General features: G+C 45.2%; 1 protein-coding gene across 1 annotated transcript in view; it reads left to right on the plus strand.

Moving 5' to 3' along the window:
- The window catches only part of LOC136854686 (uncharacterized), a 71,077-nt gene extending 50,760 nt beyond the window's left edge, over window positions 1–20,317 (plus strand). Inside the window, exons 5-6 of the mRNA XM_067131282.1 lie at window positions 1,639–1,785; window positions 19,571–20,317. Of these exons, the coding sequence (XP_066987383.1) occupies window positions 1,639–1,785; window positions 19,571–19,609 (186 nt within the window). The 3' untranslated portion in view covers window positions 19,610–20,317. The remainder of the gene's footprint in view (window positions 1–1,638; window positions 1,786–19,570) is intronic.
- Window positions 20,318–27,919: the final 7,602 nt, after the last annotated feature.

Raw genomic sequence — 27,919 nt, forward strand, 5'->3', positions numbered from 1 at the left:
CTTCTTTCACCAACATTCCACAGTTAGAGGATGTGGCATGGGATCTCTCTTTCACCAACATCCCACAGTTAGAGGATGTGGCATGGGATCTCACTTTCACCAACATTCCACAGTTAGAGGATGTGGCATGGGATCTCTCTCTCACCAGCATTCCACAGTTAGAGGATGTGGCATGGGATCTCTCTTTCACCAACATCCCACAGTTATAGGATGTGGCATGGGATCTCTCTTTCACCAACATTCCACAGTTAGAGGATGTGGCATGGGATCTCTCTTTCACCAACATTCCACAGTTAGAGGATGCGGCATGGGATCTCTCTTTCACCAGCATTCCATAGTTAGAGGATGTGGCATGGGATCTCTTCTTTCACCAACATTCCACAGTTAGAGGATGTGGCATGGGATCTCTCTTTCACCAACATCCCACAGTTAGAGGATGCAGCATGGGATCTCTTTCACTAACATTCGACAGTTAGAGGATGTGGCATGAGATCTCTCTTTCACCAACATTCCACAGTTAGAGGATGCGGCATGGGATCTCTCTTTCACCAGCATTCCATAGGTAGAGGATGTGGCATGGGATCTCTTCTTTCACCAACATTCCACAGTTAGAGGATGTGGCATGGGATCTCTCTTTCACCAGCATCCCACAGTTAGAGGATGTGGCATGGGATCTCTCTTTCACCAACATCCCACAGTTAGAGGATGCAGCATGGGATCTCTTTCACTAACATTCGACAATTAGAGGATGTGGCATGGGATTTCGCTTTCACCAACATTGCACTGTTAGAGGATGTGGCATGGGATCCCTTTCACCAACATTCCACAGTTAGAGGATGTGGCAAGGGATCTCTCTTTCACCAACATTCCACAGTTACAGGATGTGGCGTGGGATCCCTTTCACCAACATTCCACAGTTAGAGCCTGTGGCATGGGATCTGATGGTGTGGTGAGAGTTTGTATATTTGAGACAAACTTTAAAACAGATTATGTATTTATGTGAAATACAGTAGAGACAAGTTGAGGAATGTGATTTAAGTAGAGAAAAACACTCAAATTGACATGTCAGTCCAGTAAAAATTGTTTTATGCACCAGCATCAATCATTTTACCATCCTACTTGGTGTCAGATTTGAGGCTGGGCTTTAGTTAGTGCCAGGTTGAAAAGATATACATCAAGGGTTGCTGACCATTTTAGTATAGCAGATAGAATTAAAGCTAAATTTCATTGATTGGCTTAATAATCAGTGAAATGAAGTGAGTAGGTGAAGCTGTATTGTGTAAAGTAAAATATTTAACTTCTCAGATTGCAGTAATCTTAGATGTGAAGTAAACATTTTCAAGGAACTGAAAATGTCTTTTAAGTAGGATAAGATTAATCAGCACCTCAGATGTGCTACGTATTATACCTGTTTAATAGAAAAGTTGTGCTTAACAAGGCAGAAGTAGCCAAAACCCAAACTTTCAGCTCTTTCAATTTGCTCAAATGGCTTTTCATTGAAAAAACCTTTTTTTTTTAAATCCTAATTTCTATCATTGTAGTGTCATGTTATTTGTCTATCTTAACAGGTTTTCCCTCATTAAATAAAAAAAAACATTGGCTGCTCATTTAATTAACATTATTTTATTATTTCTGTAGGTCACAGAAAAACAGGCTGCCCGTCTTATTGTAATAAGGAGGGCAAAGATGAATAAGCACAAACTCAAGAAACTACGGAAGAAGATGAAATTCGTCTGGCTGAAGATTATTCAGAAAAGAGAGTACAGAAAAGAGAAGGCTTTTCAGGTAAAATATTCAAATTTTCATACTGTTTTATGGTATTTTTTCTTTGTGTAGATTGTAGATGTGTTGCATATTTTGGATTCTTTTTCACCGGTTTAAACAGTGTCTAAGGTATAAAATGGTTCTTGAGCTCCAGAATGTGGCATCTTTTGCTTGAGAAGTTGACTACTTCTGACTGGTAAGTATTTGTAGTCAAATATACCAATTGGCATAAAGAGATCAACAAAATGATGTACCAGATAAGCTGTCTTTTTCAAAGCACTTGAACACATCTAATACTATTCAAAAATTAGATGGTATTAATACCACATTCTTCATGTATTTTCTACACGTTATCAGGAGGTTTTCAGATTTAATGTAAGCAGTCTCTTGCCATCTTTAATTTTAAGACAGATTTTCTCGAAGTGGTTGTTTCACTGGAAGCTATAAATATTGATCATCTTTCGAAAGGTCTGTTCGGTAAAGACCCACTATTCACTTTATTGCCAATGCCTCAAGAACTAGTGCAGGCTACTCACTGTGGGGTTTCAGAATTACTATTCTGTTGATTGGTTATGTTCTGTATGTCTTGCAGTGTCTGTATTGGAAAAGTAGAGCGGCATTACTGGGAGTGTTATTACAAATGACTATGAATTTAAAAGGGACTGTAATATTACTCTACTTTAAAAGTGCTGCATACTGTTACCTTAGTTTTTTTATGCACTGCTGTGTGTAAAAAGTATATCTGTTCAATTCATCTTTGTCATTCTTTCCCTCCCTTGTTTCCGTAAATGATTTTGTAAGTTTACATCCCCATATACTTTTGTTCTCTATGAATGGCTGAACATTTTCAGATATAAAATAAGTCAAAACAGCGATGAATAAACTATTGTTCCACTTTCAGCAATGTCCAATTTTTCTCATCATAGACAATAAAAAATTTATGTTAGCTGTAACGTGGGTTATCAGAGCAAGAAAAATTTTCTTGTCACTTGTCAGAGTTTGGAGATTTCTTAATGAATTTCAGGCAAGCGGTCTAACCTCTCATAGTAGTTCTTGGATTAGTGTTGACAGGCACAAGGAGGTGGTGTCCAAGAATACTTTTCCATTCTTGCTTCATGAGGATGTCAAGCGGGCATAGACTGTGTCATCTGGTGAGAGAGATGATCCTATGACTGCTGAGACCCACAAGTCAGGCATTGCCCCCATCCCTCACTTTCAGGGTTAATTACTTTGTTGCACAGATATTAAAGGCATGTGTCTGGCACTGCTGGATCACCTTTAAATCCTACCTCAGGATTGTTGGCCATAAGCTTAAGGAAACTTTCTCCTTAGGACCTGTGGTGGCTGCTCAGCACATTGACTAGCTGCCAAAGCTTCACTGAGCAAAAAATGATTGCGCAATAGGTCTCTCTCTCTCTCACAGCCTCCTAAAGTCATGTATGTTGTGATCTGGCTTGATGCAGGTGAGTTACACAGAGCATTATATCCCTGGCTACAACTTGTAGGTGTGACTCCCTCCATCTCATGTTTAACACTGGGCATGCTGGAGTAGAGCATTGATATTCCTCGGTGTAATAATGTTGCTGCCTACTGAGCTGGCCCTCCGGTTTCTCATAACAGGAGATCCAGGTCGTTATGAAATTCCTTGAGTGCTGTTTTCTTAAAGTCAGTTTCTGGTATTGTTCCCTATCTACCCCTGCAACAGAAATGTAATGCTGCAGATGACTGGGAAATTGGCAATTTCCAGTGGTTGGAACAATGCCAGTTGTGTTTCTGTGTCAATCATCTCATCTAAGGAGTGTCTTCTTATGAAAGACAAGTTTGTTTTCTCATAAGTAACAATATTTTAAGGTTACATATTTGCATTTTACTTAGACATACAAACCTGAAATCTTTATCATTGTTCCACCTGTAAACATCCCATAATCATCTCTGCCCACTTAAGGAAAAAGTAAGGGGTGACGAACAGGTGAGTACAAGGTATATCCATGTCCAGTATCAGTGTCATCCTTCACCATACTTGTTTTATGATCATAATTTTAATAAGGAACAACTGTTTTTGTTGGACTGTTTTTGTTGGATATTGTACATTCTTGGTGCTCAGTATTAGTCCATTGGTAAGTGGCTGTTATCATCCACCCAGTGTCTGAGATTTGACCTGTATTCGATGCAGGTATCATGCTCATGGCATTTTGTATCCAAACTTAAGTCCCATGATCTAGACTAGTCCCTTTCTGAGTTAGTTACCAATTCAGATCTCAAGGGATAAGTTGTTGTTTCTCCCAAGATCATTTACAAGGCCCTGTTGTCTAGGTAGCCAGTTTAGGGATTTAGCAGTAGTGCAGTCATGTTCAGTATCCAATGTTCTGGCTAAATTATAAGTGATGGACTTGTACTGAATAAATACAGTTGTTCTTAATGTGAATTTATTTTTCATAATATCAACTGCTCATATAGTGATTGCTTGCCTCCCTCCTTTGCTGTTTTCTCAAATCCTTTTCTGTATTTCTGTATACTGCCTTTCACCTAAGCAGCAAGTGGAATGTAGAAAATATTTATGTAACAAAAATTTTTGGTTTTGACTTAAACTCTTTACTGTAGATATTTTGCTTAGTTTAAATGTTTAAATTGTGTACCGTGGGTAATTTTTTCAGTTTAAATTGTGTACTGGGGATAGTTTTATTCAATTTTCTTCAGTGCAGTTGTCCTAAAACTGGATGTAATTTTTAAAAAGTCAAATTTTAAGATTTTAATGGATTTGACACAAACTGATAGGAAACAGGAAGCATGTTAAAGACACATTACAAAATTTGAAGTAACTAGAATGTCTTACTTTTTGTAAAAGAAATATTTTTATATTGTATACTATGTATACAGTATAGGATGGTATTTAATTAGGCATTATTTTTTAATCATTAATAATTAGTACCTTGGAAAATGCCTTTAAAAGCTTGAGAAATGGTTAAGTAGAATTAGTATTGATGATGATGATGATTATTATTATTATTATTTTGTTGAATAAAATGGCTGCATTTTGTGAATGTATTTTATACTGAGTTTTCTCAATTCTTCTAATAATTTGCTGTTCCTGCACACCAGTATTAGTCACTAATAGTCCAATGTTCATATTTTGGTGGATGAAACAGCATATTTCTTACAGATGAAATTCTTTATTCTAAAGCATTACAGCAGGTTACTGAAAATTGTAATGTAAATCCGTAGATTTTCCTGAAGGTATTTTCATTGTTATTTCTTCTTTTTTCTTTTTCTGACGTCTGTCTGGTATTTTCAGTACTTTTTCTGTCGACGTGTTTCGACCAGCTCGATGGTCATCTTCTGGACGTTGGGATGAGTCTGGAGACACAGTGCACTTGTGTCAGTATACATAGGGGGTCTCAGATCAGGTTGATTTTTCATTGGCTGCCTGAGGTGATTCTCCTCGGGCGAAGTCTCCTCTCGCGCGATGATGGTTGTATGTACTCTTGCATGCGTGCTCTGGAGTGCACGTTAATTAGTGTATTGTTTGTAGGGTTCCTGATTGGTTTCCTCATCCGGGGTACCAGTAGGGGCTGCCCTTCTCGCCGATGTCAGGAGGAAGGTCTCCTGTGTAGTATTGAGATTCTGCTTGTCTCTCCTGATGTGTAGGGATTCCAGGAGGCTGAGTCGGTGATGGTTGGTCGCTTGATCTATTATCTCGGTGTTGGGGATAATGTCATTCCTTTTATTCTCAGGTTATGAGCAGTCCTGGCATGATTAAATATGGCATTCTCCTGGGCATGACAGATCATCTTGGAGAAGCACATTGCAGTCATACCGATATAAGAGCGGCGGCACTATCGGACGGGGCATTTGTATCGGCAGACTAAGTTGGTTTTCTTCAAGGGATCCTGCTTGAGGGGGGCCAGGTTATTTCTCATCACCAGGCTGCTGGTTTTCTTATTCCTGTAGAATATGATGAGTTTAATTTTCTTATCGGGATTGGATGGGCTGATGTTACCCTCAATGATGGTCCTGAGGGCGCGTTCGTCTTCTTTATAGCCTTTATGGAGTTTCATTATAATGACTTACCAAAACACTGTAAAAGCTTTTATCTCTTTAAAATCGACACGTCCGAGATATAAATTTTCAAACTTTGTTTGGAACGCTGATACAATTGGCGGGAGACCCAACCCCACCGGATGCCGGTGGGGGTGGCGTGGCAGGAGACATACCCATAAACCCAGGTCAGTTTTCATTCTCGGGAGTATTGGGAACGCATCTCGCGCGTCCGTCTGCCTCAAACTGTTTGGTTTCCTTTGTCTGCTTGCGCTTAGTTGTGGCGTCTCTCCTTGGTGAAGTACTCAATTGCCTGTTTATTAATCTCGCTAGCCTAGCTCTGGGAATTGGTAGCTATGTCGGATTCAAGTTTCTCGGGATCCAGAGTTTGGGCAGGGAATTTGTGCTCCGCCAAACTAGTTAAACTTAAGTACGATCGCCATTCTTTGTGTACAGCATGTAGGGGTCAAGAGTGTTCCCAGGAGAACACATGCAGTGAATGTATGGAATGGAGTCAGGAGTTTTGGCAAACATACAGTTCCCATCAGGGAAAGCTGGTTAGGGATAGGGATAGGAAAGCCTTTAAGCGTAAGGAAGCTAGGCTATCTTCTTTGGTGGTGGCATTGGCGTCACCTCCTCTACCGGCTGTTCCTTCCTCCTCTCCTACCCCCTCCTCTACCGCTGCTCTTTCCCCCTCTCATATTCCCCCCTCTTCTTCACCAGCTTCCCAGTATGTTTTCCCTAAAGCCAAGCCCAGCCTCGAGGCTGATGAATCAGAATTCGTTCTTTTCAGAAATCAAATGAACGGTTTCATGGAGTCGGTCTTAAGTTTAGTGCGCTTGCACCGTAGTCCGGGCATTAGCGTCGGTGATGACGTCAGTGTTGGTGTTGGTGATAACAATGTGGTTGTTCGCGATCGTGTTTCAGGCGAGTCTGCTCGTTTTTCTGAATCTTTTGAGCAAAGGCAACTGTCCCGCTCGCCTTCTGAGGCTAGAAGACAGTCCGCACTGGCGAAAGGTCTGAGGCTAGAAGACAGTCCTGGTGGCAGCCTTGACTCGCCGAGCGTCGAAAAGCTTCAGGGAGACGTGAAAGTGATTCGCAAGGCCCGGAGGTTCGGGGCGCGTAAGCTCGTGTAGTGTTTCTCCATCGACGCGTCGATCTTCTCGCCATCGCCGACATTGCAGGATGGTGTCCCCAGAAGCTTCGTCAAGGCGGTTGCAGTCGAAGCGGCACTACCTAAGGTTAAGTTCTTCAGGTGAGAGTAGCAGCAGTTCATCTTCAGTCTCTTCATATTCCAGCTCTTCGGATCCCCCCCTCCTTGTCATCGCAAGTGGGATCAGACCTCTCGGCCCTTAAAGAGGCAATCTTTGGATAATTCCTGCCCTAGGGTTACTAAACTCTTCAAGAAAAGGACAGCCAGCCCTATACCTGGTTGCTCAGCGTGGGGATCCGATCAAGAAAATACATTTCAGACGCTTCCTCCCAGGTCACCTAGTGCAGTCAAGAGGCCTAGCCCTCTCCAGGAAGTTCCGCCGCAAGTGCCCGGGTCTCTTACTCCTCCTCCTACACACGAAGTGTCTGCTCCTTTGGCTACATCCTCGCCCTCCCAGGAGTCTATTCTGTTGGGTGAGAAGCTAGAAAAGGTAGTCCACAAAGTCCTTGGTATTCCTGAGGATAAAGACGTCGTTCCTCCTCAACTCCTGGATGGTCTGGGCACGGAACCGATTCTTTCTGGTGAAGAGGAAGGTCCAGGTGAATCGGGGCCTTCTTCACATTATGCTTCTCTACTCAGCTTTCTGCTGCAGTCGTACCCTCAACATTTTCAGCCGACAGCCCCCTCTTCTCCGACTTCTACGTTGCGTCTAGGAAAACAAGGTCCTGCCACTTCACTTCCCAAGTTGGTACTCTCCACTGCCTCCAAGAAAGCATTAAAAGAGGTAGAGGCGTGGTTGGAAGCTAAGAGGTCCTCGGGTAAGTTGTCGCCATGCACCCTCCTTCAAAGCTGTCGAAAAGGAGGCAAAATTATTACAGCACAGGAGCTTCTCCTTCACTGGGATCCGCAATTTCAGCACAAGGGGACTTGGCTCCTTGTGGACCCTCAAGACGCATTTCATTCGAGGCAGCCAAGACCTTCTTTTCTGCCCTAGATGTAGAACATTTTTCCAGGAACCTCTTCAAGCTCCTAGAGATTGTCAGCTTTATCGATTGGTCAATGGGAGCTATTTTTAAACAGGTGGAGCAGGCTAATGTCGCAGAAGACATCTTGGAGAAAATCACGGGTTCCTTTCATGCACCGATATTGCTATCCATGATGCGGCAGGCGAAATTTCATCCCTCTTCGCCATGGCCACTCTGAAGAAGAGGGAAACTTGGTGCTCGTTCTTATCTAAGGCTGTGACTTCTTCGCAGAGAACGGCGTTGATGTTCGCACCCTTTGACAAGGAGGGCCTTTTCCCAGGAGCAGTAGTGAAAGATGTCCTGTCAGCCATGGATAAGAGGGCGTCGTCACACTTCCTGTCTATGTCTTCTACCAGACCGAGGCCTGCTCCCGCTCCTTTGACCAAGATGGTATCTCCTCTTAACAGGCATCCGTTTCGTAACTCCAGGTCCAAACCTTACTCAAGGTCCCGCTCCAACTCCAGGGGTCACAAGTTCTCCTCGAAGCCACAAGGTCGTCATACCAGTAAGTAGGATCCCTGTCCTCCATGCGCTGGTGGGGGCCAGACTCAGCCTCTTTTGGGAGGAATGGAGAGACAGAGGTGCAGATCAGTGGGTGGTGCAAGTGCTCCAGCTAGGCTACCGCCTTCCGTTCGCCCAACCTCCTCCTCTCTCCAGTTCTCCCATTTCCTTGACAGCATAATCAGGAGGCTCAGTCAAGTTTTCGGCCCTAGAGACAGAAGTCCAGTCTCTCTTAGGGAAAACGGTCATCGAAGTAGTGCAGGACGTGTCAACCTCGGGTTTCTACAACCGCCTGTTTGTAGTCCCCAAGTCATCAGGGGGTTGGAGGCCAGTTCTCGACATAAGTGCTGTCAATCTGTACTTAGTGAAAACCAAGTTTTCCATGGAAACGAACCGCTCAGTTCTTCAGGCACTAACTCGGGGGGATTGGATGGTGACCCTCGACATGGAAGATGCCTATTTCCATATTCCAGTACATCAGGACTCCAGGAGGTATCTTCGCTTTGGTTTCAAGGACAGAGTTTACCAGTTCCGGGCCCTCTGCTTCGGCCTGTCGACAGCCCCGCAAGTGTTCACCTTCCAACCCGTGGCCTCGGTCCTTTACCATTCAGAACCTCTCCGAAGTGGCTGGCCCTCAAGAATTGGAGGCTTCTTTGTGCCCCGTTAGAGCTATCAACACTTACTTAGCCAGAATGGCCAGCATCAGAGGACGTTCCTTTAACCTGTGGTGTTCAGTGAAAGATCCAACCAAACCTTTATCCAAGAATGCCCTGGCTTTCTTCATCAAGGAACTCATCTTAGAGCCGCACAGGCACATCAACGAAGAGGACGCACGCCTAGTCAAGTCTCACATTCACGAAGTGCGCTCAATAGCAACTTCAGTGGCTTTCCGTCATAATAAGTCACTTTCGCAGATCACACAGAGCACCTTCTGGGGGTCAAGTCGGTGTTTGTGTCTCACTACCTTAGGGAGGTTGAAGTTGCGTATCAGGACCTGTTTGCGTTAGGTCCCGTGATCGGTAGCAGGCTTGGTTTTAGGGGAACACACTAGGGGGGTAGGTTCTTTATCTTTCCTTCCCCCTGTGGTTTTATGGTTGCTGAGTTAATGGGAAGCTTGGGGTGCTCAGTTCACCTGGAGTACCCTCCATTCTAGTTGAGCTGCTGAGGGTATAGGGAAGGGGGATGTATTTAACTGTTTTTAGGTTAGGCGGTGAGACCCGTTTTTCAGTCTGGTTGCTTTCCAATTGCTCAGGGCAAGAGCAAAAGGAAGTCACCCCTTGTCTTAGTCAGCGGTGTACTTCCCTGACTGCTTGGGTTGTTATGGAGCAGAGTGGCTAGCAGTGCTTACACCCAATGCCTCTGCAGGTAATGGAGCTTCAACCAGCAGCAGTACCTCCCTGCAAAAGCCCATCTACCAGGTAAGGTGACTCCTGCCCTTTTGTTGGTAGGGATCCTTAAGATACCCATGGTTAGAGTTTGTTCCTTTTCTTTTTTTTTATGTGTAACCTTTCAATAACTGGTACCTCATCCCCTACCCTTCCACCTTAAATGTGGAATCAGCTTTTACAGTGTTTTGGTAAGTCATTATAATAAAAAGGGATTTTGACAAAGGAAAAATCTATTTCTGGAGAGGGGACCGTGTCACCCGGTGAAAAAGTCCATTCAGCACTTATTTCTAGGTAATTCCGTTGCTAGATACCAGAGAAAGCTAAATGAAACGCTGGAGTTACTACCCCCAGAGCGAGCTCCATTAGATGGAGTTGTGTATGGAAAAGGGTGAACTATATAAACACGGAACCTTATCCTATAGAGATCCCAAAGTCAAAAGTCCCACCGAGAGGTGCCAGAGCAACTTATGTACCACCATGATTGTACACAAATCACCGCTTAGCCGCATTCCATGAAAAGCACCACCCCACTAGAATGATGTCTACTATGGGGGGGGAGACAACACACACGATAGGTGGGTCATCAGACATCGTCCCCTTCAGGAAATAGATTTTTCCTTGTCAAAATCCCTTTTCTGGATCAGGTCCCGTGTCAGCCGGTGAAAAATTAACAGAGAAATAAATATCATTCTTATACTTTAAGAGATAACAAAAAGTAAGGGGAACAGAAGACCAAAGGTCCACCGAACAATTTAATTGCTAGCACAACAAGTACGCGTTGGAACTGGTGGGAGCTTAAAATTAACATGACAATGTAAAATATACTTAAACAAATTAATTATACAAAAACTGTAAACATTATAACATAAATGTCACTTGGACAGAAATACAGATAACACGGGTCAGGACAAGATCAAGGCATGCCTGACTGAAATGACTGTAAGGGGATAACTGAGGCAGTGGAGGAAGAAATGACTAGGAATCAGAAAGGGTTCTAGAGGGAGGGACAATGTTCCCTGCCGCAACTGTTGAGAATTTAAGGGCTTCTAAAGATTTCAAATAGTGCCGTTTGAAAACTAAGGGTGACTTCCAACCAGTGTACTTGGTAAGATCCGTGAAATCATGCAATGGAAGTAGTTAATGGAGGTGGCCACAGCCCCAATATCGTGAACTCCTTGGACTGAGTTAGGATTAGCCTGTTTGATGAAGTAGGATCTGTTGTCTAATAGCAGGCATAGAGATATTACTCACTTCTCTGATAAAGAGAGTCTAGATGATGTGAAGAGGACCTATGTCTAAATAAGCCTCAATGTATGAACTGACACAGGGACAGGTCTTGAGGAGGGGGAGAATTTTAAAAGCACACCTGCCTATGGATCTTCATTTTTATTAGAATTTAGGGGTGAGGAATCAGCAAAACCTCCCTGATAGAAGGGAAGTCAACATGGTTGGTTTCCCTAGAGAGTGCAGTGACAGCCTCTGAAAATTTAGCACCCGAAGTTAGGCTGACTAAGAACAACGTTTTTCCTAACAAGGAAAGGTAAGAACAAGACTGATTGTCAATACCTGAAGCTAATTTCAACATTTGAACATCTAAAAACCAGAACCGTATGTGGACGGATTACTGGTCTCAGCCGTGCACAGGCCTTAGGGATGGAAGAAAAGTAAGGGTCTGAGAGGTCAATTTTGAAACCGCACAAAAATACTTTCCGTAAAGCCGACTTGACTGTAGTAACAGTACTGGAGGCTAAACCCTTCTCAAACAGTGATCTAAAAGGAGATTGCCAAATTTGTGGTCATTACTACAGCACTCAGATCTTCAAAAGAGTGCGCTAGCTTCTTAACTGCTGAGTCGTACTGCCGCAGAGTAGAAAATCTGCTTATCTGATTCCAAGAACATGGTATTAATAGATCAACATTAGCATCCCTCTGAGCCGCAAATTAGAAAACAGCACAAAGCCAGGCATTTTGAATTTTTGAGGAAGCTTACACAGTCTGAGTTTGTACTACCTGTGTCAGTTTCAATTGGGATTTGATGTGGCAAAGTTTCAGTTCCAGCAGAAGGGAAACCAGCGTTTTGGCCAGTAGGAGCCACCAGAGCTACTTGACCCTGAATGTCCTGGGAGCTGTGGAGGACCTTTTAACAACAAGTTTACTTCAGAGGGAACAGATAAATCTTCTTCCACCTGTTCCTAATCCAATGACATTGGTGTCCGGGTGGAGAGAGCTTGAGGGTCTGTGTTGGGAGCCACATAATGAGGGAGTTTGTTGAGCTTGGCTGTAAATTAAATCTACCCTCCAGGCCCGGAACTTGGTCGCAGATCCAATTGAAGGAGTCCCTGTCTAGGGACCACTCCGACTCGAGGGGAGTCGTCCTCGATAGAGAATCCGCCACGACATTCCGGACCCCTGCAAGATGAGTGGCAGACAGATGCCACTTGTTCTTGCACGCCAGGGAGAAAAGTGCAATCATTACCTGGTTGATCCGGCTGGATTTTGAACCTCCCCTGTTTATGCAGAAAAGACTATTGTGGCGCTGTCCAGAACCAGTCTTATATGAATCTTCTCCGGGGAGGAAGGAGCTCCTTTAAGGTAAGGGAAGACTGCCATGGCCTCCAGAACGCTTATATGGAACTGGCGGAACATGGTGACCAAGTCCCCTGCACTTTTGGAAAGGAGAACATCCTCCCACTCCGCTTAAGGAGGCGTCTGTGTGGATAACCAACGCCGGAGGAGGGAAACTGAAGGGGGAACTGACTTGAAGAGGCTCCTGACAGCTGACCAAGGCCGGAGCCCTTCTAAGATGGAGGAATCAGAGACACTTGTCTCTGAGCCTGATATTTGCTCGATTTCACTATACTCCCGTTTATATCTTTCGTTTTGTCTTCAGCAACAGATCTGTCACTGAAGGAACTGGAAGGGAGCCCAAGACTTTCCTTGTCTGGCCGAGAGGCTCGCTGGACCTGAGAAACTGCCTGGTTGCTCGCTATCTCTTTCCTCTCTGGTTGGTGGAAGAGAGAGCTCTGTGAGAATTCAGATCCCATCGGGATTCCTAGCCATTGAAAACAACTGCTCGAACCAAGCGACTCTCCTGTTTACACGGAAGCCCAGATTCCAGAAAGCTGACCAACGGGTTGTAACCTCCGCATTCCTCAACGCTGATGCCCAGATATCCAGTCGCCTGATACGCCGCCAGCGCCATCCCTTGAGACCGGAGTTGCTGCACCACTGCGTCTGTCAACTTGGTGAAAATCCTTGGGGGCTACGCTGGAGGCCGAAAGGCATCACCTGAAAGAGTATACCTGCCTCCCGCCTCGAACCCCAGAAAGGAGAACCTTCGCAACCGGTACGTGATAATAGGCGTCGGAAAGATCTAAAGAGGTGGTTACGGCTCCACGGGGCAGTAGGGTCCGAACTTGGGAGACTGTAAGCATCCGAAACTTGTCGCAACGAATGTAGGAATTCAGACGGGACAAGTCCAGAATTACCGCTGTCGGAACTCCTCTTGGGAACACTGAAGAGCCTGCCTTGGAACTTCAGTGTCCTCACTTTTCTGATGGCCTGACAATGTTAGACCCTTCTTCACAAAAGTCCTCGAGATCCTTGGTCAGTGTCTGGTAAACCTGACTGCTGGAGTGGGGACCGGGCTGATCCAACTCCACCCTAGGCCCTTGGAGACTATAATCTGAGCCCAGGGACAGAAGGTCCACCGGGCCCGAAAATGGTACAGCCTCCCGCCCACTGGAGGCGCTGGTCCGGTGTTTGCTTCCTTCCTCTGGAGCCTCGACTTCCTCTGTTCCTGGAGAGGAGCGTGGCCCTTCCTCTAAAATAGCCTCACCTGTTGCCTTCTGGCTGACTGCCCAGAGCTTGGGCTTTCCCTGGCTTTCATAAGGAAGCGCCGGAAAGCCGGGGAGGAGATGTAGGAGGGGCAGCAAGAGACTGATGTGCCGGGCTGAACCAGAACATACTGAGGCGGAGGCTGGGAGGAAGAGGCTGATGGTTGGTCATGTAAGGGAACCTGACAGCCTGACAAGATCAGCCGGAGGCACAGAATCGCGAATTTCTTTTTGCCGGACTTTAAGGCCCGGCAAGATCTGACTGCTTCCGCTTATAGGCAGACCCCCAACGAACGGAGACTCTGATTGACCCTTCTAGCCGCCTCAGATAAGACTGCGTCAACTTCTTCTTGGGGGAAAAGATTAGCTCCCCAGATAGAACTCTTCAGAAGCTTATTCGGTTCATGGCGAACTGTGGCTGCCGAAAAGATATGCTTCCGGCAGGCCAGCCGAGCTGTTATAAAGTCAAACAGGTCTTGTTGAAAACTCGCCAAGAGAGATTTCGTCAAGACCTGGAACAAAGAATCTTCCCTGTAAACCAAAGAAGTTGCTTCTGCCAAAGTCAGGAGTTCGGGCGACCTGGCGAGCCTATCTTACTTTCAGCTTCCGCCAGGAGCGACTCCGGGATCTTAGGAGCCGCTCACTGGAACAGGTCAGAAGCGCAGTCTGGGTCAAGACGAGACACCGTGAACGGATAGGGCCTCCCTTCAGAACTCGGTGCCTCCGGAAGGACGAGATGTTGGGTCCGCCTCTCCCAGAGATGAGAAGAGGTTTACCTTTCTAAGCAAGCCTGATCTGGTCAGAGGAGGCCACTTTCGAAGTGCAAGGAGGAAGGAGAATATCACCTAAAGTGAACATAGTGAAATATCTCCCTTGGCTGTGAGCTCACTTCCGTTTGCCAATTCCGAAAGCGTCCTCATCAAAGACGACTGGGCTTGGTCCCTAGAGTTGTGATAACGGGTCTCTCAGGGACTTTGTCGACCTTATTCCAAACCTCCTCCTTCAGCCTGGCAAAACCTGTGAAGGGAGATGTCAGGTCCGGAGGATGGAATTCTAGTTCCTCCAGTCTCCTTGTGCCCAAACCCTCTATGGTAAGAGTACCTTCGTGCTCGGGAGCATAAAGGGCAAGACGCCAAGGATTCCCCAGGTCAAGGAGTGGAGAGGAGGGCCAGAACAGAATGGGGATTTTGAGCGAGGTCCGGCTATCGGCAAGTCCTGGATTAATTCCTGCCGTGAGTCTACCTTTTCCGAGAGAGATTACCGAATCGGAAAGACCAGAAAGTGAGCAGTCGACTCGCGTCGATCCTTCCAAGAAGAAGCTCGACTAAGAGTCCAGATCGGCGGTAGAGGAGGGGAACCACCTTCCGCGACCGTGACCTTGCTCGCTTCCGAGGAGGCTGCATTGATGGAACGGGCTTGCCGCCCGTGCCGCCGCTTCTAGGGAACTCAGATCGACCTGCTAGAGTTGTTAAAGCCTTCTTTTCTTTACAGACTTACCTTAGGGACGACAGATCTAGAAATCGTCCGTAAGTGTTAAGTGAGGGGATTTAATGAAACTTTTGAAGGAGGAAACGATAGAGGAAGGAGAGCTAACAGGAAGAACCTGCCTCTACTTTACTCCCCACTGCTTATGCCCGACAACGTTCGGAGATTCAAGGCCGAGGTCAGAGATCCGCCGCGCTCTTCGGAAACACCGCCAAGGCCGAACCGTCTGGAGAGGGCTGGGTCAACTCCCGAATCCTGGCAATCAACGGAGCAGCAACATCGTCGGCGACCGATGCTGTGATCCAGGCGCCGGGAAAAAGGACATTGCAGATGTCCTTCGAGAGTATGTAGGGGTTGCCAGCCCCTACGTTGCGTCCGAAGCCGCTGACCCAGACTTTAAGGGCCTGGAGCGAAGCATCGCGAGACTTGCGGTCAGCCTGTCGGAAGAATAACATTATTGCGGTTTATCGAAGGGGAGAAAAGAGTAATTCATATGCGTGCCTGCGCCTGGTTAAAAAGCAAAGATGCATGACAAACTCACTGAATCATCGGGATAGCTTGCTCGTAAAGAGCGTAGCAAACATCACATCCGTCAGGGCGCCAACCATGAGATCCCCACGGACCGCACACCGAGTGGGATTCAGAACTTCGTGGCCGCGAATGCTTGCAGGGCCAGCGGAGCACCCCTGTTCTTGGCAGCGCACCACCTGTAAAAGTATGAGATTATTATACTAACGGAGCAACACGTTAGTATAATAGAACCGTGAAACCTGCCGGAATGACCCGGAAGGAAACCGGACTAAAATAAAACCTCATACATAAATTACATAATAAAACATAACAAACACACCGGAACTAGCCGGAGTAACATGCCTTAAAAGTATGTGACGGATACAAAACATAATGGGAAGGTTAAAACTGTCCGGAGTAGGCGCATTCCCGGCAACGAGAGAATCAAATTCTGAGACTAGCGATAACGGTGGTATGTGACCGGTAAACACTAGAACCGCCGGAGCGGGAAGCAAGGAATGCGCCCCGGATAACAGTATAGCGGACAGTAGTTAGCTAAAAGAAGGGAAAAGTCAAAGGCCCGGACACGAAAAGAGTCAGGTGGAAAACACTAACTGGCCTCGAGAATACATCCAAACCGGAGTGCCGTCTAATAAGAAGACACGCCGGAGGAAAAGAGGCCTGACGCAAGGAAGGGAGGGATGAATAGACCAGGAGGAAGAACCAGAAAGATGTACTCCGCAGGTGGATCGCACACCCGGGCGCCACCATGTCCACCGCTGGCTGAGATAGCTACCCAGCGAAGCGCGAGAGGAAAAAGAGTAGGGGAGAACAACTCTATGGTTCAAGTGGGGCAAAGAAGGCCAAAAGATGGTGGACGGGAGAGGGAAGCACCGGCCACCAACAGCCCTTTGAGGGGTAAAGCTCAGGTCAGAGACTGTACCATGGGCAGGCCAAACAATGCAGTGGGGAAGGGGGACACAGGCTATAGGTTGTAAGAAGGATAGAAATGCTCCCAAGTCTTGATAAGCAATCAGATTGAAAACGAATCAAGGGAGAGAGGAGCACTTGGGTGGGGGGAGGGTAAGGGTGTGTCGACATAACCAGAAGCTGAAAAACTAACCTTAAGAAACCACAGAACCAGGTAGGCTGTTGCTGACACCTCGCTATTCCAGCTTAACCAAGAGGCTTATTAGCCTACGCGAAAAGCCGAAACAGGGAGAGGGAAAACGTAAGATGAAAAGACCCCAGCCAAAACTTAAGGAGAGCGCCATACTGGAAAAACGCACACAAAACACAATGATGGTCATGCGTACGAATACGTATGATCGACCACCCCCCCTTTTCATAGAAAAAGGGGGCTGTAGCCTAAATCTGGCGATAAACTAGGATGGGGAAACTAAAGCTAACAACCAACCCATGATAAAATGGATAAATAACTAATAGTAGACGATATAAGAGGAGGACCAGACCCAACCCGATGTGGACGTGAAGGAAACACGTCCGACAAAAGAAATATCCATACACCAACATATATCAAAATGCATCCAACACAAGGGTAAAATTAAACAACTAATCTTAACAGTACCAACGAAAATAAAATAAGGCATGTTATGGAATTGATAAGAGGCGAATAGGCCCGAGGGGGTAGCCTGTAGCCTAAACGACAGCCCTCACTTCCCGAAGCAAAGGGACACAGAATAAAATAAATCAATCAAAATCACTTAAATTAGGCATCACGAATAGGAAATACATCCTAAAGAAGAGGAACAGTGAGAAAAGATTGAGAAAACAAGGCGACGAAGACCGCGTAACCTTCCCAGGAAGGTCAGCCGTGAGGCCGCAGAGGAGATCGAGACGTGTGTTATAAATCCCTCTTAATTACTAAACTAAAGGGGAAATACGGAGCCTCAATCGCCAACAACAACCAAACACTGGCATCAACTTGATGGAGAAAGACCTTGTGAGGATGCCATAACGATGTGCAAGTACAAAATAAAGAGCAATAACAAAAATCACATGTGACCAAAGGTGCTTGGTTGAAATGGAATGTGTTGAAGGTGATTGTACAACCACAGCAAAAGGGTTAAATTATGAATTTGGTGGGAATTTGAATTTGATTCTGGCAGATAAGGTTCCGTGTTTATATAGTTCACCTTTTCCATACACTCCACCCCATCTAATGGAGCCGCCTGGGGGTAGTAACTCCAGCGCGTTTCATTTAGCTTTCTCTGTATCTAGCAACGGAATTACCGAAATGCGCTGGAATGGACTTTTTTCACCGGCTGACACGGGACTCGATTCAGAAATGACATTTTATGATAAATGATGTTTCACTATACCTACCAAAACACTGTAACGCAAATGCCTCCCTCTCGCAGGGAGAGACGTTATCCTCAGGTTTCCTCACTAATTGTGTATACCGAGAATGAAACTGCACCTGGGGTTTATGGGTATGTCTCTCGTTATACGGCAATTTCAATCGCACCGTAAGGTCTCCCCACTAATTGTATCAAAGGTTCCAAAACAAAGCTTTGAAAATTTATATCTCGACGCGGTCGATTTTAAAGAGATAAAAGCTTTACAGTGTTTTTGGTAAGTATAATGAAACATTTTGATTATAAATGGCTAGTTTTTCCTGGTAAAAGTTTGATGTCATCAGAGGTGTTTTATCGAGGTTCCTGATGGTACCATCTGTCCACGATTCTAATGCACTTGTCTACATCCCGAGTCATATGTCCACTATCAGTGAGGATCTGGGCAATACGTTCCAGCACTCCGTTGGTGTCCGCCCAAGAGGAGCAGTGCGAGAGAGCTCTTCTGACAAAGGCGCTGATGGTGGCTTGCTTTTTTTTCTCTCAGGGCACTCACTCTCACTCATTTAAGACACAATCCGCCATCAGCACTTTCATCAGAAGTATTTCGCACTGCTCCTCCTGGACTGACACCATGGAGACCGGAACGCGTTCGCCCAGATCCTCATCACACGGACACACTTAATCGTGGAGGGCGGACAAGTGCACAGAGGAGCCGTGAATGATAGTGCCATCAGGAACCTCGCTCCGACACTTCTGATGACACATCAGTATTAGTCAATAATAGTCTCAATGTTCATATCTCTGATGGATGAAACAGCGTGATTTCTTACAGATGAACTTCTTTATTCTGGCAGCATTACTTACGTTACGGAACCTGGTGATAAACCGTGAGATTTCCTGATGGTGGTCAGTGTATTTAATTTTTTCTTTCTGACATCTGCCCTGGTATTTTCAATACTTTTCTGTCGACATGTTTTGGACCAGCCTACATGGTCATCTTCGGACGTTGGAATGAGTCTGAGAGACAGTGCTATAGTGGTGTGCTACATAAGGGGTCCTAGGTCAGGTCGATTTTTCATTGGCTGCCTGAGGCATCTTCCCGGACGGTTCTCTTGTGCGGTGATGGCTGTATGCGCCAGTGCGTGCCCTGGAGTGCACATTAATGAGTGTATTCTGTGGTTGGTTGCTGCCCTAGGATGGACGTTCCTGATTGGTTTGCTCATCCAGGTGCCGCAGATGCCGCCCTTCTCAAGTGCCGGGATGTCAGAGGAGGAAGGTCACCTGTGTAGTATCTCTCTCTCTTTGATGTGTAGGGCTTCCAGGAGAAAGCAAATTATTAAAGAATTGAGAAACCTGGTGAGCAAATCGATTCTCAAAATGCAGCCGTTTTATTCAACAAAACTTGTCTCAAAGAGGGTCTTCTTCCTTCGTATATTATTATTATTATTATTATTATTATTATTGGGCATCACATGTATGACATGAATCTCTGATGTAGGTATCACATGTTTACAGAGCCTAAGGGTATATTTATTAAAGTTAAGATTCTTTTCAGGCTGAACAGATGGTTATTGTACGGGAAGCGAAGTTTTGATGCTCAGGGAAGTATAGATGATGCTCAGACGTAAATACAAAACATGAAACAAGGTATTATAAGGGCAGAAGGCTAACGGATTTGTTGTTGCAGAATTGTTTCAAAGAGACAGAGCCTGAGAAAGCCTGGGGGAACACAAAAGAAATAATAGAAGAAATGAAAGAAGAGTTAAGGGCAAAAGGTATACTGAAAGCAGTAAATTTTAGATCGGAGTAACTTTCTTGTCTTGTTGAATTCTGAAAATTAAACAAGCATTTAATTTGAAGTTTATACAAGTTAGTGATGCATAAGTACCTTTAGCATGTATGGTTATAAATGTATATGATAAATATGGTTTATTATTTAATATAACAAATTGGCAGATTCAGTAACACCCTGTCTTTCATTTCTGCCATAGATCAACTAATCTTTCATTAATAAACAGATATTTTACATGATTTATTGCAGTTGATTGTATAAGCATTTGGAAATGGGTTAACTGCACATTGTGCCTGCAAGGAGCTTGTTCAGTATGGTTACCTTGAGTACTCGTTAAAGTTTTTAGACTTTAAAAATCCTTATCATGTATACTATAAGAAAGAATAGCAACCTTTTAGACCTTGTGTTCATTAAATGTCTTGTGGTTACTATTTTTTAAGAAACTTCATTGGAAGAAAAGTGTTATTAGATTTTGTTTACTTATGTAAATATTAATAAATATACAAAGTAGATGGCTTTTAAATATTGATCTTTTTTACTCCAGGAGATAAGGTAAACTTGTACATTTATGCTACATAACTCCTCACATAACCAATAGGGTTTAATGTTTTCATATAAGTAGCTTACAAAGTAATTACATAACTATAGTATCTAACTTTACTGGCAGCCTTTAAAAATCACGTGTAGCTCTTTGATTGTTTAGTGCAGGTATTGCTTCAGCCTACTAGCCGGGAGCATTGAAAATGACTTGGCAGATAACCTCATTCTGTTTCTGCCGGCTCTCAAGTAAACATCAGGTGTTTGGGTGGTGCAGTTTTATGCATTGGGTTTTGCTGAATAACTGACGGTGAAGTATTATCATTTATTTTGTGGTCTTCAAGCTTTCGTGGTTTTCAGGATCAGTTTGGCTCCCTGTTTGAACCAGATGCCATTGCCAGTCTTGAGTCTAGGTTTGACAAGAAAATTAACCTATGGTGGAGTTAGGGGCATCACTGAAAGTGTTAATGGAAAAAGTTTATTTAGATAAAAAGACATGTGATAGTGTTATGCAAGTGGAGGAGGTGGCTACTCATCCTGCCGTTTCTCCTAGATGAAGGTCACTGTCCTGCTCCCCTGAACCTGGGGGAAGACATACTGGAAGTCCAAGGGAGGCCGAGGGGGTTTGCCCACAGGTAGCTGCTCCCTCAGTCGAGCCTGTTGCAAATTCCCAGGTATCAGCAGACAGCCACCGAGTGCTGGGCGTCGGATGGATGTGCACCAGTTATCATCCAGTTCCGAAGATTCCGGCGCAGACAGGAGACACCGCAAACGCTTCCTTGATTCTTCAAGGCCGATGAAGAGACACGAGATGACGGTTGCCATTCTCCGCTTCCTGTCAAGTGGTATAAAGAAGCTAGCCACATCCCACGGCCTTCCTGCAGTTTTGCTGTGGATCCCTTTGTCTCTGCCTTGGTCTGACATTCACTCACTTGCCAGGGGAGATCCTACATTCCCACTCGCCGGGGGAGCAAGGTACATGGGACAGCCAGAATACCTTCTCTCCTGAGCGCCCAGTGGTTGAGTGCCCTTACTTGGCCCCCAAGTACCCAACGAACTCTCTCAGGCGCCCGTCATTATCATCCAAGTGCCTGACGCTTGAATGCTCAAGGCCACTTCCCGAGCGCCTGGCACCAGCTTACAAGTGCCAGGCTCCAGCTCCCAAGTGCCCGCCCAGCTCCCGCGCCTCGCCCACTCCTAAGCACCCTGTGCCAACTCTTCAGTACCAGTCTCTCGTTCGAGCGCAAGGCAACGGTACTTGACAGTGGGTCTCCTTTCCTAAATCAAGACTAGTCGTCTTTGTGCCCATTAAATAGAAAGTTAGTAGATTATGAACTCATAAAGAAATTTGCCTGCCTTCAAGACGTCTCCTGATTTGTCCTGTCTCCAGTCTTCCCCAGGAGAGGACGAGAATTGACCAAGAATCTGTCTCCCTCCTTGGCCTAAAGTAGCCTCCTTCATTTGTGAGCAGCTTTCCTACTTGCACTCAGCTACTCTGGTCTTGCCTGCTTCTTCCTTCCTGATGAGGAGCCATCCAGATGACAGATCCAGGCTACCCAAGATGGTGCTTTCCTTGTCTTCTAGGAAGGCACTCAAAGAGATTGAAGATTGGCTTTCCGCTAAGAGGAAGCAAGGTGAGGCTTCCCTTGCCTTTCCTCCATCGCGCTTAGTCCGCAGGAGGTATCTTTCCTATGCCACCGGGGAAACTCCTTCTTTGGGAGTTGCTGTTTCCTCCCAAGGGGGACTTCTCTGGCCTTATCGACTCTTCCCGATGCTCTGCGTTTTCGTTGGCAAAAATTGTGCTTTCGTTGGCAGAGAGCTGACCACCTTGGTCGCTTCCTTCCGCAGGCTAAGTTTTAGTTTCATGGACTGACAGTGGGGAATGCTAGCTAAGAAGACTGGAAGACTGCAATGACTTAGTTGAGACTGCCTCTGACTGGCTAGAGTCCTTCTGTGCGGACATGGCCATCAGGACAACTCTCTTTGAATTTGCAGCTCTTTTTTTCTCTGGGGTTTTAAGAAAAGATAATTATAGTGTTCCTCTACCACTAAAGGAGTCACTCAGATCCAGAAGTCGGCTATGTTATTTTCACCGTTGGATCCTCATCACCTCTTCCCTCAAGATACTGTCAGGGAAGTTGCCTCGGGCCTCCAAAAGAAGTACACTCAGGATCTGCTGTCAGTCTTCCGAACGCCCCGAGAATTCGTCTGCATTTGCGCCCAAGACGGTCCCTCCTCTTTCACAGCAGCCCTTTCAAGGGATTAGGCCCAGGTCACAGCCTAGAACTCGCTCTTATGTCTGCTTCTCTTCAAGGGCCATCAAAAAGGGTCCAACCAAGTCCTTGCCTAACAAATGAGAAGGAGGTCCTTCGTGCGCCAGTGGGAGCCAGACTCCTCGAGTTTTGGGAAAGGTGGGGGATCAGAGGAGCAGGGCCATGGACTATCAAGGTTCTGAAGGAGGGGTATGTCATCCTGTTCGTGAAGAGCCCTCCTTTAGACACTTGGAGCAAACATTCAGCACTTTTGAGGTATGTTCCTCATCCACAAGAGAGCCATAGAAGAGGTCTAGGACACCAGCTCAAAGGGCCTTACAACTGTCTTTTTGTGGTCCCCAAACATCAGGGTTGAGACCAGTCCTCTAATGTGAAGTACCTCAATCGCTTAACTGGAAGACGGTTCAAATGGAACGAACCAGTCAGTCCTATCATTCATTCACCAGGGTGATTGATGACAACCTTGATATGCAGGTAAACTTCCATATCCCCATCCATCTGACTCCAAGAACTATCCGTTCATCTTCCAGTTTCAGGCTTTGCTTCAGCCTCCCACGGCACCTCAAGTGTTCACTGAACCTTCGCCTCCTCTGTAGTAAAATGGCTCCATCTTAATAGGCATAAACGGCGGTCTATATCTGGACGACTGGCTTCTTTGATCCCTCTTCGAAGGAAAATGTACGAAGGATCAACAAGATTCTTCTCCCCGCGCAGGAACTGGGCATCACATCAACCTTCAGAAGTCCCAGTTGGACTTGTTGGGTAAAGATCCTCTATTTGGGGATGAGTCTCAACTCTGGACTTTTCTGCGCTTCCATCTGCAAGAGAATCGCCATTGCCTTCAGACGATCCACAAGTTTCTAGCTCCTTTGTCTTGCTCGGCCCATCAGTGGATCATCCTACTGGGGACTCTGTCATCCATCGAGATGTTTGTCAACTTAGGCAGACTTCACTTGAGAGTTGCAATTCTATCTTAAGGCCAACTGGGACAGGAAAACACAGCTGGACACCAGTGTGTTTCCCATAACCCCGGAAATCATATCGGACCTGCAGTAGTGGTGGCTGTCCGAACGAAGACTTTCAGAAGAAAAGTCCCTTTATCCTCTGGGCACAGACCTAGACTTCTACTCAGACGCCTTGGATCTAGGTATGGGGACTCTCTTGGGGAACCGGGAAGTTTCCGGGACATAGTCCTGAAGAACAGAACCTTCACATCGACATCAGAGGAACTGAATGCAATCCACCAGGGCCATGCTTTATCTCAATTCACAAGACTGTGGTGGTCCATCCGTGACAATACCACAGTCCTAACATACATCTGCAAGGTGGCACCACTTACTTTTCTCAGCCAGACAAATGTTTTGGCGGGTGAAGTGGCCGCCGGAAGCAGGTCCTTCCTCTGGAGTGGACCTTGGATCCCCTGGTCTGTCGGGATCTATGGGAACTATGGGCTGACATTGGACCTGCTCTGCTGTTCCTCAAGGAACCATTGCCTCACTCTGTTCTCTGCCCTGACCTCTAGCATGGGCAACAGATGCTATGCTGCAAGATTGGTCCAACTTGGACCTCTACGCCTTTCCACACTTCAACATACGGGAAGTGCTGGAATAAGTTTCAGGTCTATCGCAACGTTAGGATGATTCTCGTAGCCCTGTTCTGGGCCCATAAAGAATGGTTCCCGGATTCCGGGCAGCTGTTGGTGGACTTTCCAAACTCCTTCCCCAAAAACAGTGTCTACTCAGATAACCATTTCAAGAAATACAACCAGGGGTTATCCGCTCTTGCTCTGACAGGCTTCAGACTGTCCAGAGACTTGTCAGGAGCAAAGGGCTTGTCAAGATACTGCTGAGGCTATTGCAAGTGCAGGCGCCACTCTTTAGCCGAGTCTAACAGGCGAATTTCTGGCAATTTTTCCAGCTGTGTCTCAGACAACATTTCTTCAGACACCAGACCCAAGTCAGGATTCCCCTTTTATCTGAGAAGATCTAGGAATCTATCATCCTGTACCAGGCATCGAGCTATGCTTAGCCTTATTGTTTAAGCACAGCGCCTGGACCTATCAAAACTCCAGATTTTAGCTACCCTATCAAGTCCTTGATACATCCAAGCAAAGGAATGAAGAGCCGGTCTCCTGGAACCTGGACGTAGTGTTGAAGTGGCTGACAGGTCCCAGCTTTGAACCCGCACGTTCCTTTTCTCTAAAGAACCTTACCCAGAAGACTCTCTTCGTAGTGGCCTTGGCTACTGCTAAACAGATTAGCGAGATCCAAGCCATCGATAAAAAGGTAGGTTTTTTCAGAAGGGAGACATAGTTTGCTCCTTTTTACTCCTCTTGGAATTTTATCCAAGAACTAGACTCATCCAAGCCCTGGCCCTCGGTTTTTCTCCTCCATTAAGAACTTAACGGACATCCTGGCTCTGAAGGAGAAGAGAGAGTTTTATCCTGTTAGGGCTTTTAAGTTATTACCTGGAGAGACTGGAAGAAAAATTGAGGGCCATCCAGTAACTCTCTGGTGTTCTGTCAAGAACTCCATCTCGCCCCTCTGACTGAGAACACATTGTCCTTCTTCCTGAGGACTTAATTCTGGAGGTGCACTCTCACTCAGGACGACATTTTTGCCTACTTTAAAGTGACAGCTCGTGTGTCAGGCAGTTCTCACTTCATTAGCTTTCAGGCACAATATGTCCCTTTACTTCCATTCTGCAACTGACGTACCGGAAGTGCAATTGGTCTTCGCGTCTCACTGTCTGAAAGAAGTTGGAACAGTGTTTGAAAATTGCAGTACCTTGGGGCCATTATCAGTGGTTGGCATGGTATTGGGAGAGGAAGCATAGGAAGCTCTCTTTTTCTTTTACTATCTCTTTGCTTTGAAGTAGGTGTCAAGCTTTGGGGGAGCCTAGTAAATACTCTGGAGTACCAGTCTCAGTGGATGGGTTGTGGTGTTTTCAGTGTAGGTGACAGCGTTGTCTGGTTGTTTTTATATTGGTACTGCGCCCAGGGCAAGGGCACTTGTGTATGCTTTGCCAGCGATCAGGCCTATCCTCTGCTGCAAGGCTCCCACTTAAGTAGAGGCGACCCACAGCTCAACCGCCACGCCACTACAGGTTAAGATGAGCACCAACCAGAGGCAGTATTCAACCTGCAGTAGCTCTCTTACCAGGTAAGGGAATGACAAGCATTGTTTCAGTGCTAGCAATTTTTCTATTTCAAAGTCATTACCATGCCTTTATGTTTTGGAATAGAGTATGTCCATGTATCCCACCCTCATTCAATGTGGGATTCAGCTATGTAATTACTTGGTAAGTTACTTATATGAAAACATTTTCATAATAAAATTAAGTTACATATATACTTAGCAAGTAATTACAGAATCGGAGCCTGCCCTCCTCCCCTCATGGACATAAGGCACAAACAGAATGAGGTTATCTGCTGTTTTTTCCAGTACTGCTGTTGGTGTTATATTATCACTTTACACTCAAACAATCGAAGTTCCTACCATGATCCTTTAAATAAAATGCGTTGCTGCGTGAGTTAGAAACTATAGCTATATAATTACTTGGTAAGTGTATATGAAACAATTTTATTATGAAAATATTTTTTTTTTTTATTCCAGCAGCTATGGCCATTATGTTTTTATGAATGTCCTTCCCATTCTGTCCATGCACCTTGTGAGAGCGCCTGGAAATTTTGGATTTTCAATGGGGAGAACTAACGTTGAAATGTTGGAGGAGGCCAAAACCTAACCGTCCATCCAACTGAATAGCTTACATCCTCCCATAACCTTACTCAGTACCGAGTACTCACCACAGAGTACTGTATATTAAAGTTACCCATTACATCTGATTAACTACAAATACAAAGTGATTTTGCAAGAGGATGCCTCTTACATGATTACTAACACTTCTGGCTAGGTCACCTGACAGAGTTTCACCAGATTCTGACTAAGTGAAACTCATGCTCCACTCTCATGTCTTGTTCAATTTGTACTTGATTTCATGTCTAATCTAAGTTCACTCATGCCCTTTCTGGCCTCTTCTTATTGTCTTGGATTCTGCTATTTTATATCTTCTTTTTTTCCTCTCTCACTAACCCTTCCCCTTCTGTTGCATGTTTAACCCTTACAGGCCAGGCTAAAATATACATTAAGAACACCCCTAGACTGGGCAAACTTTAAGGTTGGCCAATTAAAAAAAAAAAATCACTGGAAAGAGGGTTTGAGTCCAAGAGTCCCGCATATCATATGTTTCTTTGGATTACTTCAGGAATTTTCCACTTCTTTGCTGTAAAATTTATTGGACCTGATAAACAGGAAAGATATCATAGCCCGGAATGGCTTATATCCAGAGCTAAATAGTGAAACTATGGTAGGACCATCAACTGCCTGATAATGTTCGACCTGAGAGATACTGATTGATAGCCCAAAGATGGAACTATTCTTTAGGCTGGACCACGGATTCCAAGACATCTGGTTCTGGGGGATAGGACTCGGTATTCTACCTGGTTTCCATACTATGATTAGGTGGGGATGATTGTATTCTTGTAATACTCTCAGTCCTAGCAAGCAGGTTTGGTGCATACACTTGGGCCACTCTAATCATGTTGTGCTATTCCCTGTGGAGTAGGGTAGGGACGCGGGCATTTGAGAGTCAGTTCTCACTTGTGCCATTGGTGGAAGAATAAACTCCATGAAAGGCTGATGATATTTTGTCAAGGTCTTCTGGTTAATTTTTTCTCCCCCTCAAATCTTTATGACAAGTAAAAATAAAGATTCAAGTACCCCTGGACCCTTTGATGGTACCGACTAAGCACAGTTGATGACCGCTGGAACCTCCTCTGTCAAACTTTTAGAAAAATCTAAAAAAAACCCTAGTTTGATTGTACTTGGAACCCTGTGCTCCAGTACAGAGCAAACCTAAAAAAAGTAAATATCGTCTTGACCTAATCTTGACTCACTTTGGACTTCTACTGGGAGTGGAAGTTGGTCAAGGTCTCTAATCTTAGAATGGAAAATTTCAGCAGATAGAAAACTGCCATTAAACAGACATTCAACGGCAGAAATGTTGTTAAGACAGATAAAAGATGTGGCTTATAGAAGCCACAACAAAGAGTCAATCTGAGGACTATATGTCTATAACGACAATAGATAATATAAACATAAAAATTAAAAACAGGACACTGGTGAATATGGATTCAGGGTACTATTGTGCTTACTTGGAACAGTGATGAACCAATCGAAAAGAGTATTCTCTGACTCTCTAAAAAGATATCCTAGAGTCCAAGACTGTGAGATATATAATAATT

Source organism: Macrobrachium rosenbergii, chromosome 29, assembly GCF_040412425.1.
Source record: "Macrobrachium rosenbergii isolate ZJJX-2024 chromosome 29, ASM4041242v1, whole genome shotgun sequence".
Classification (NCBI taxonomy): Eukaryota; Metazoa; Arthropoda; class Malacostraca; order Decapoda; family Palaemonidae; genus Macrobrachium; species Macrobrachium rosenbergii.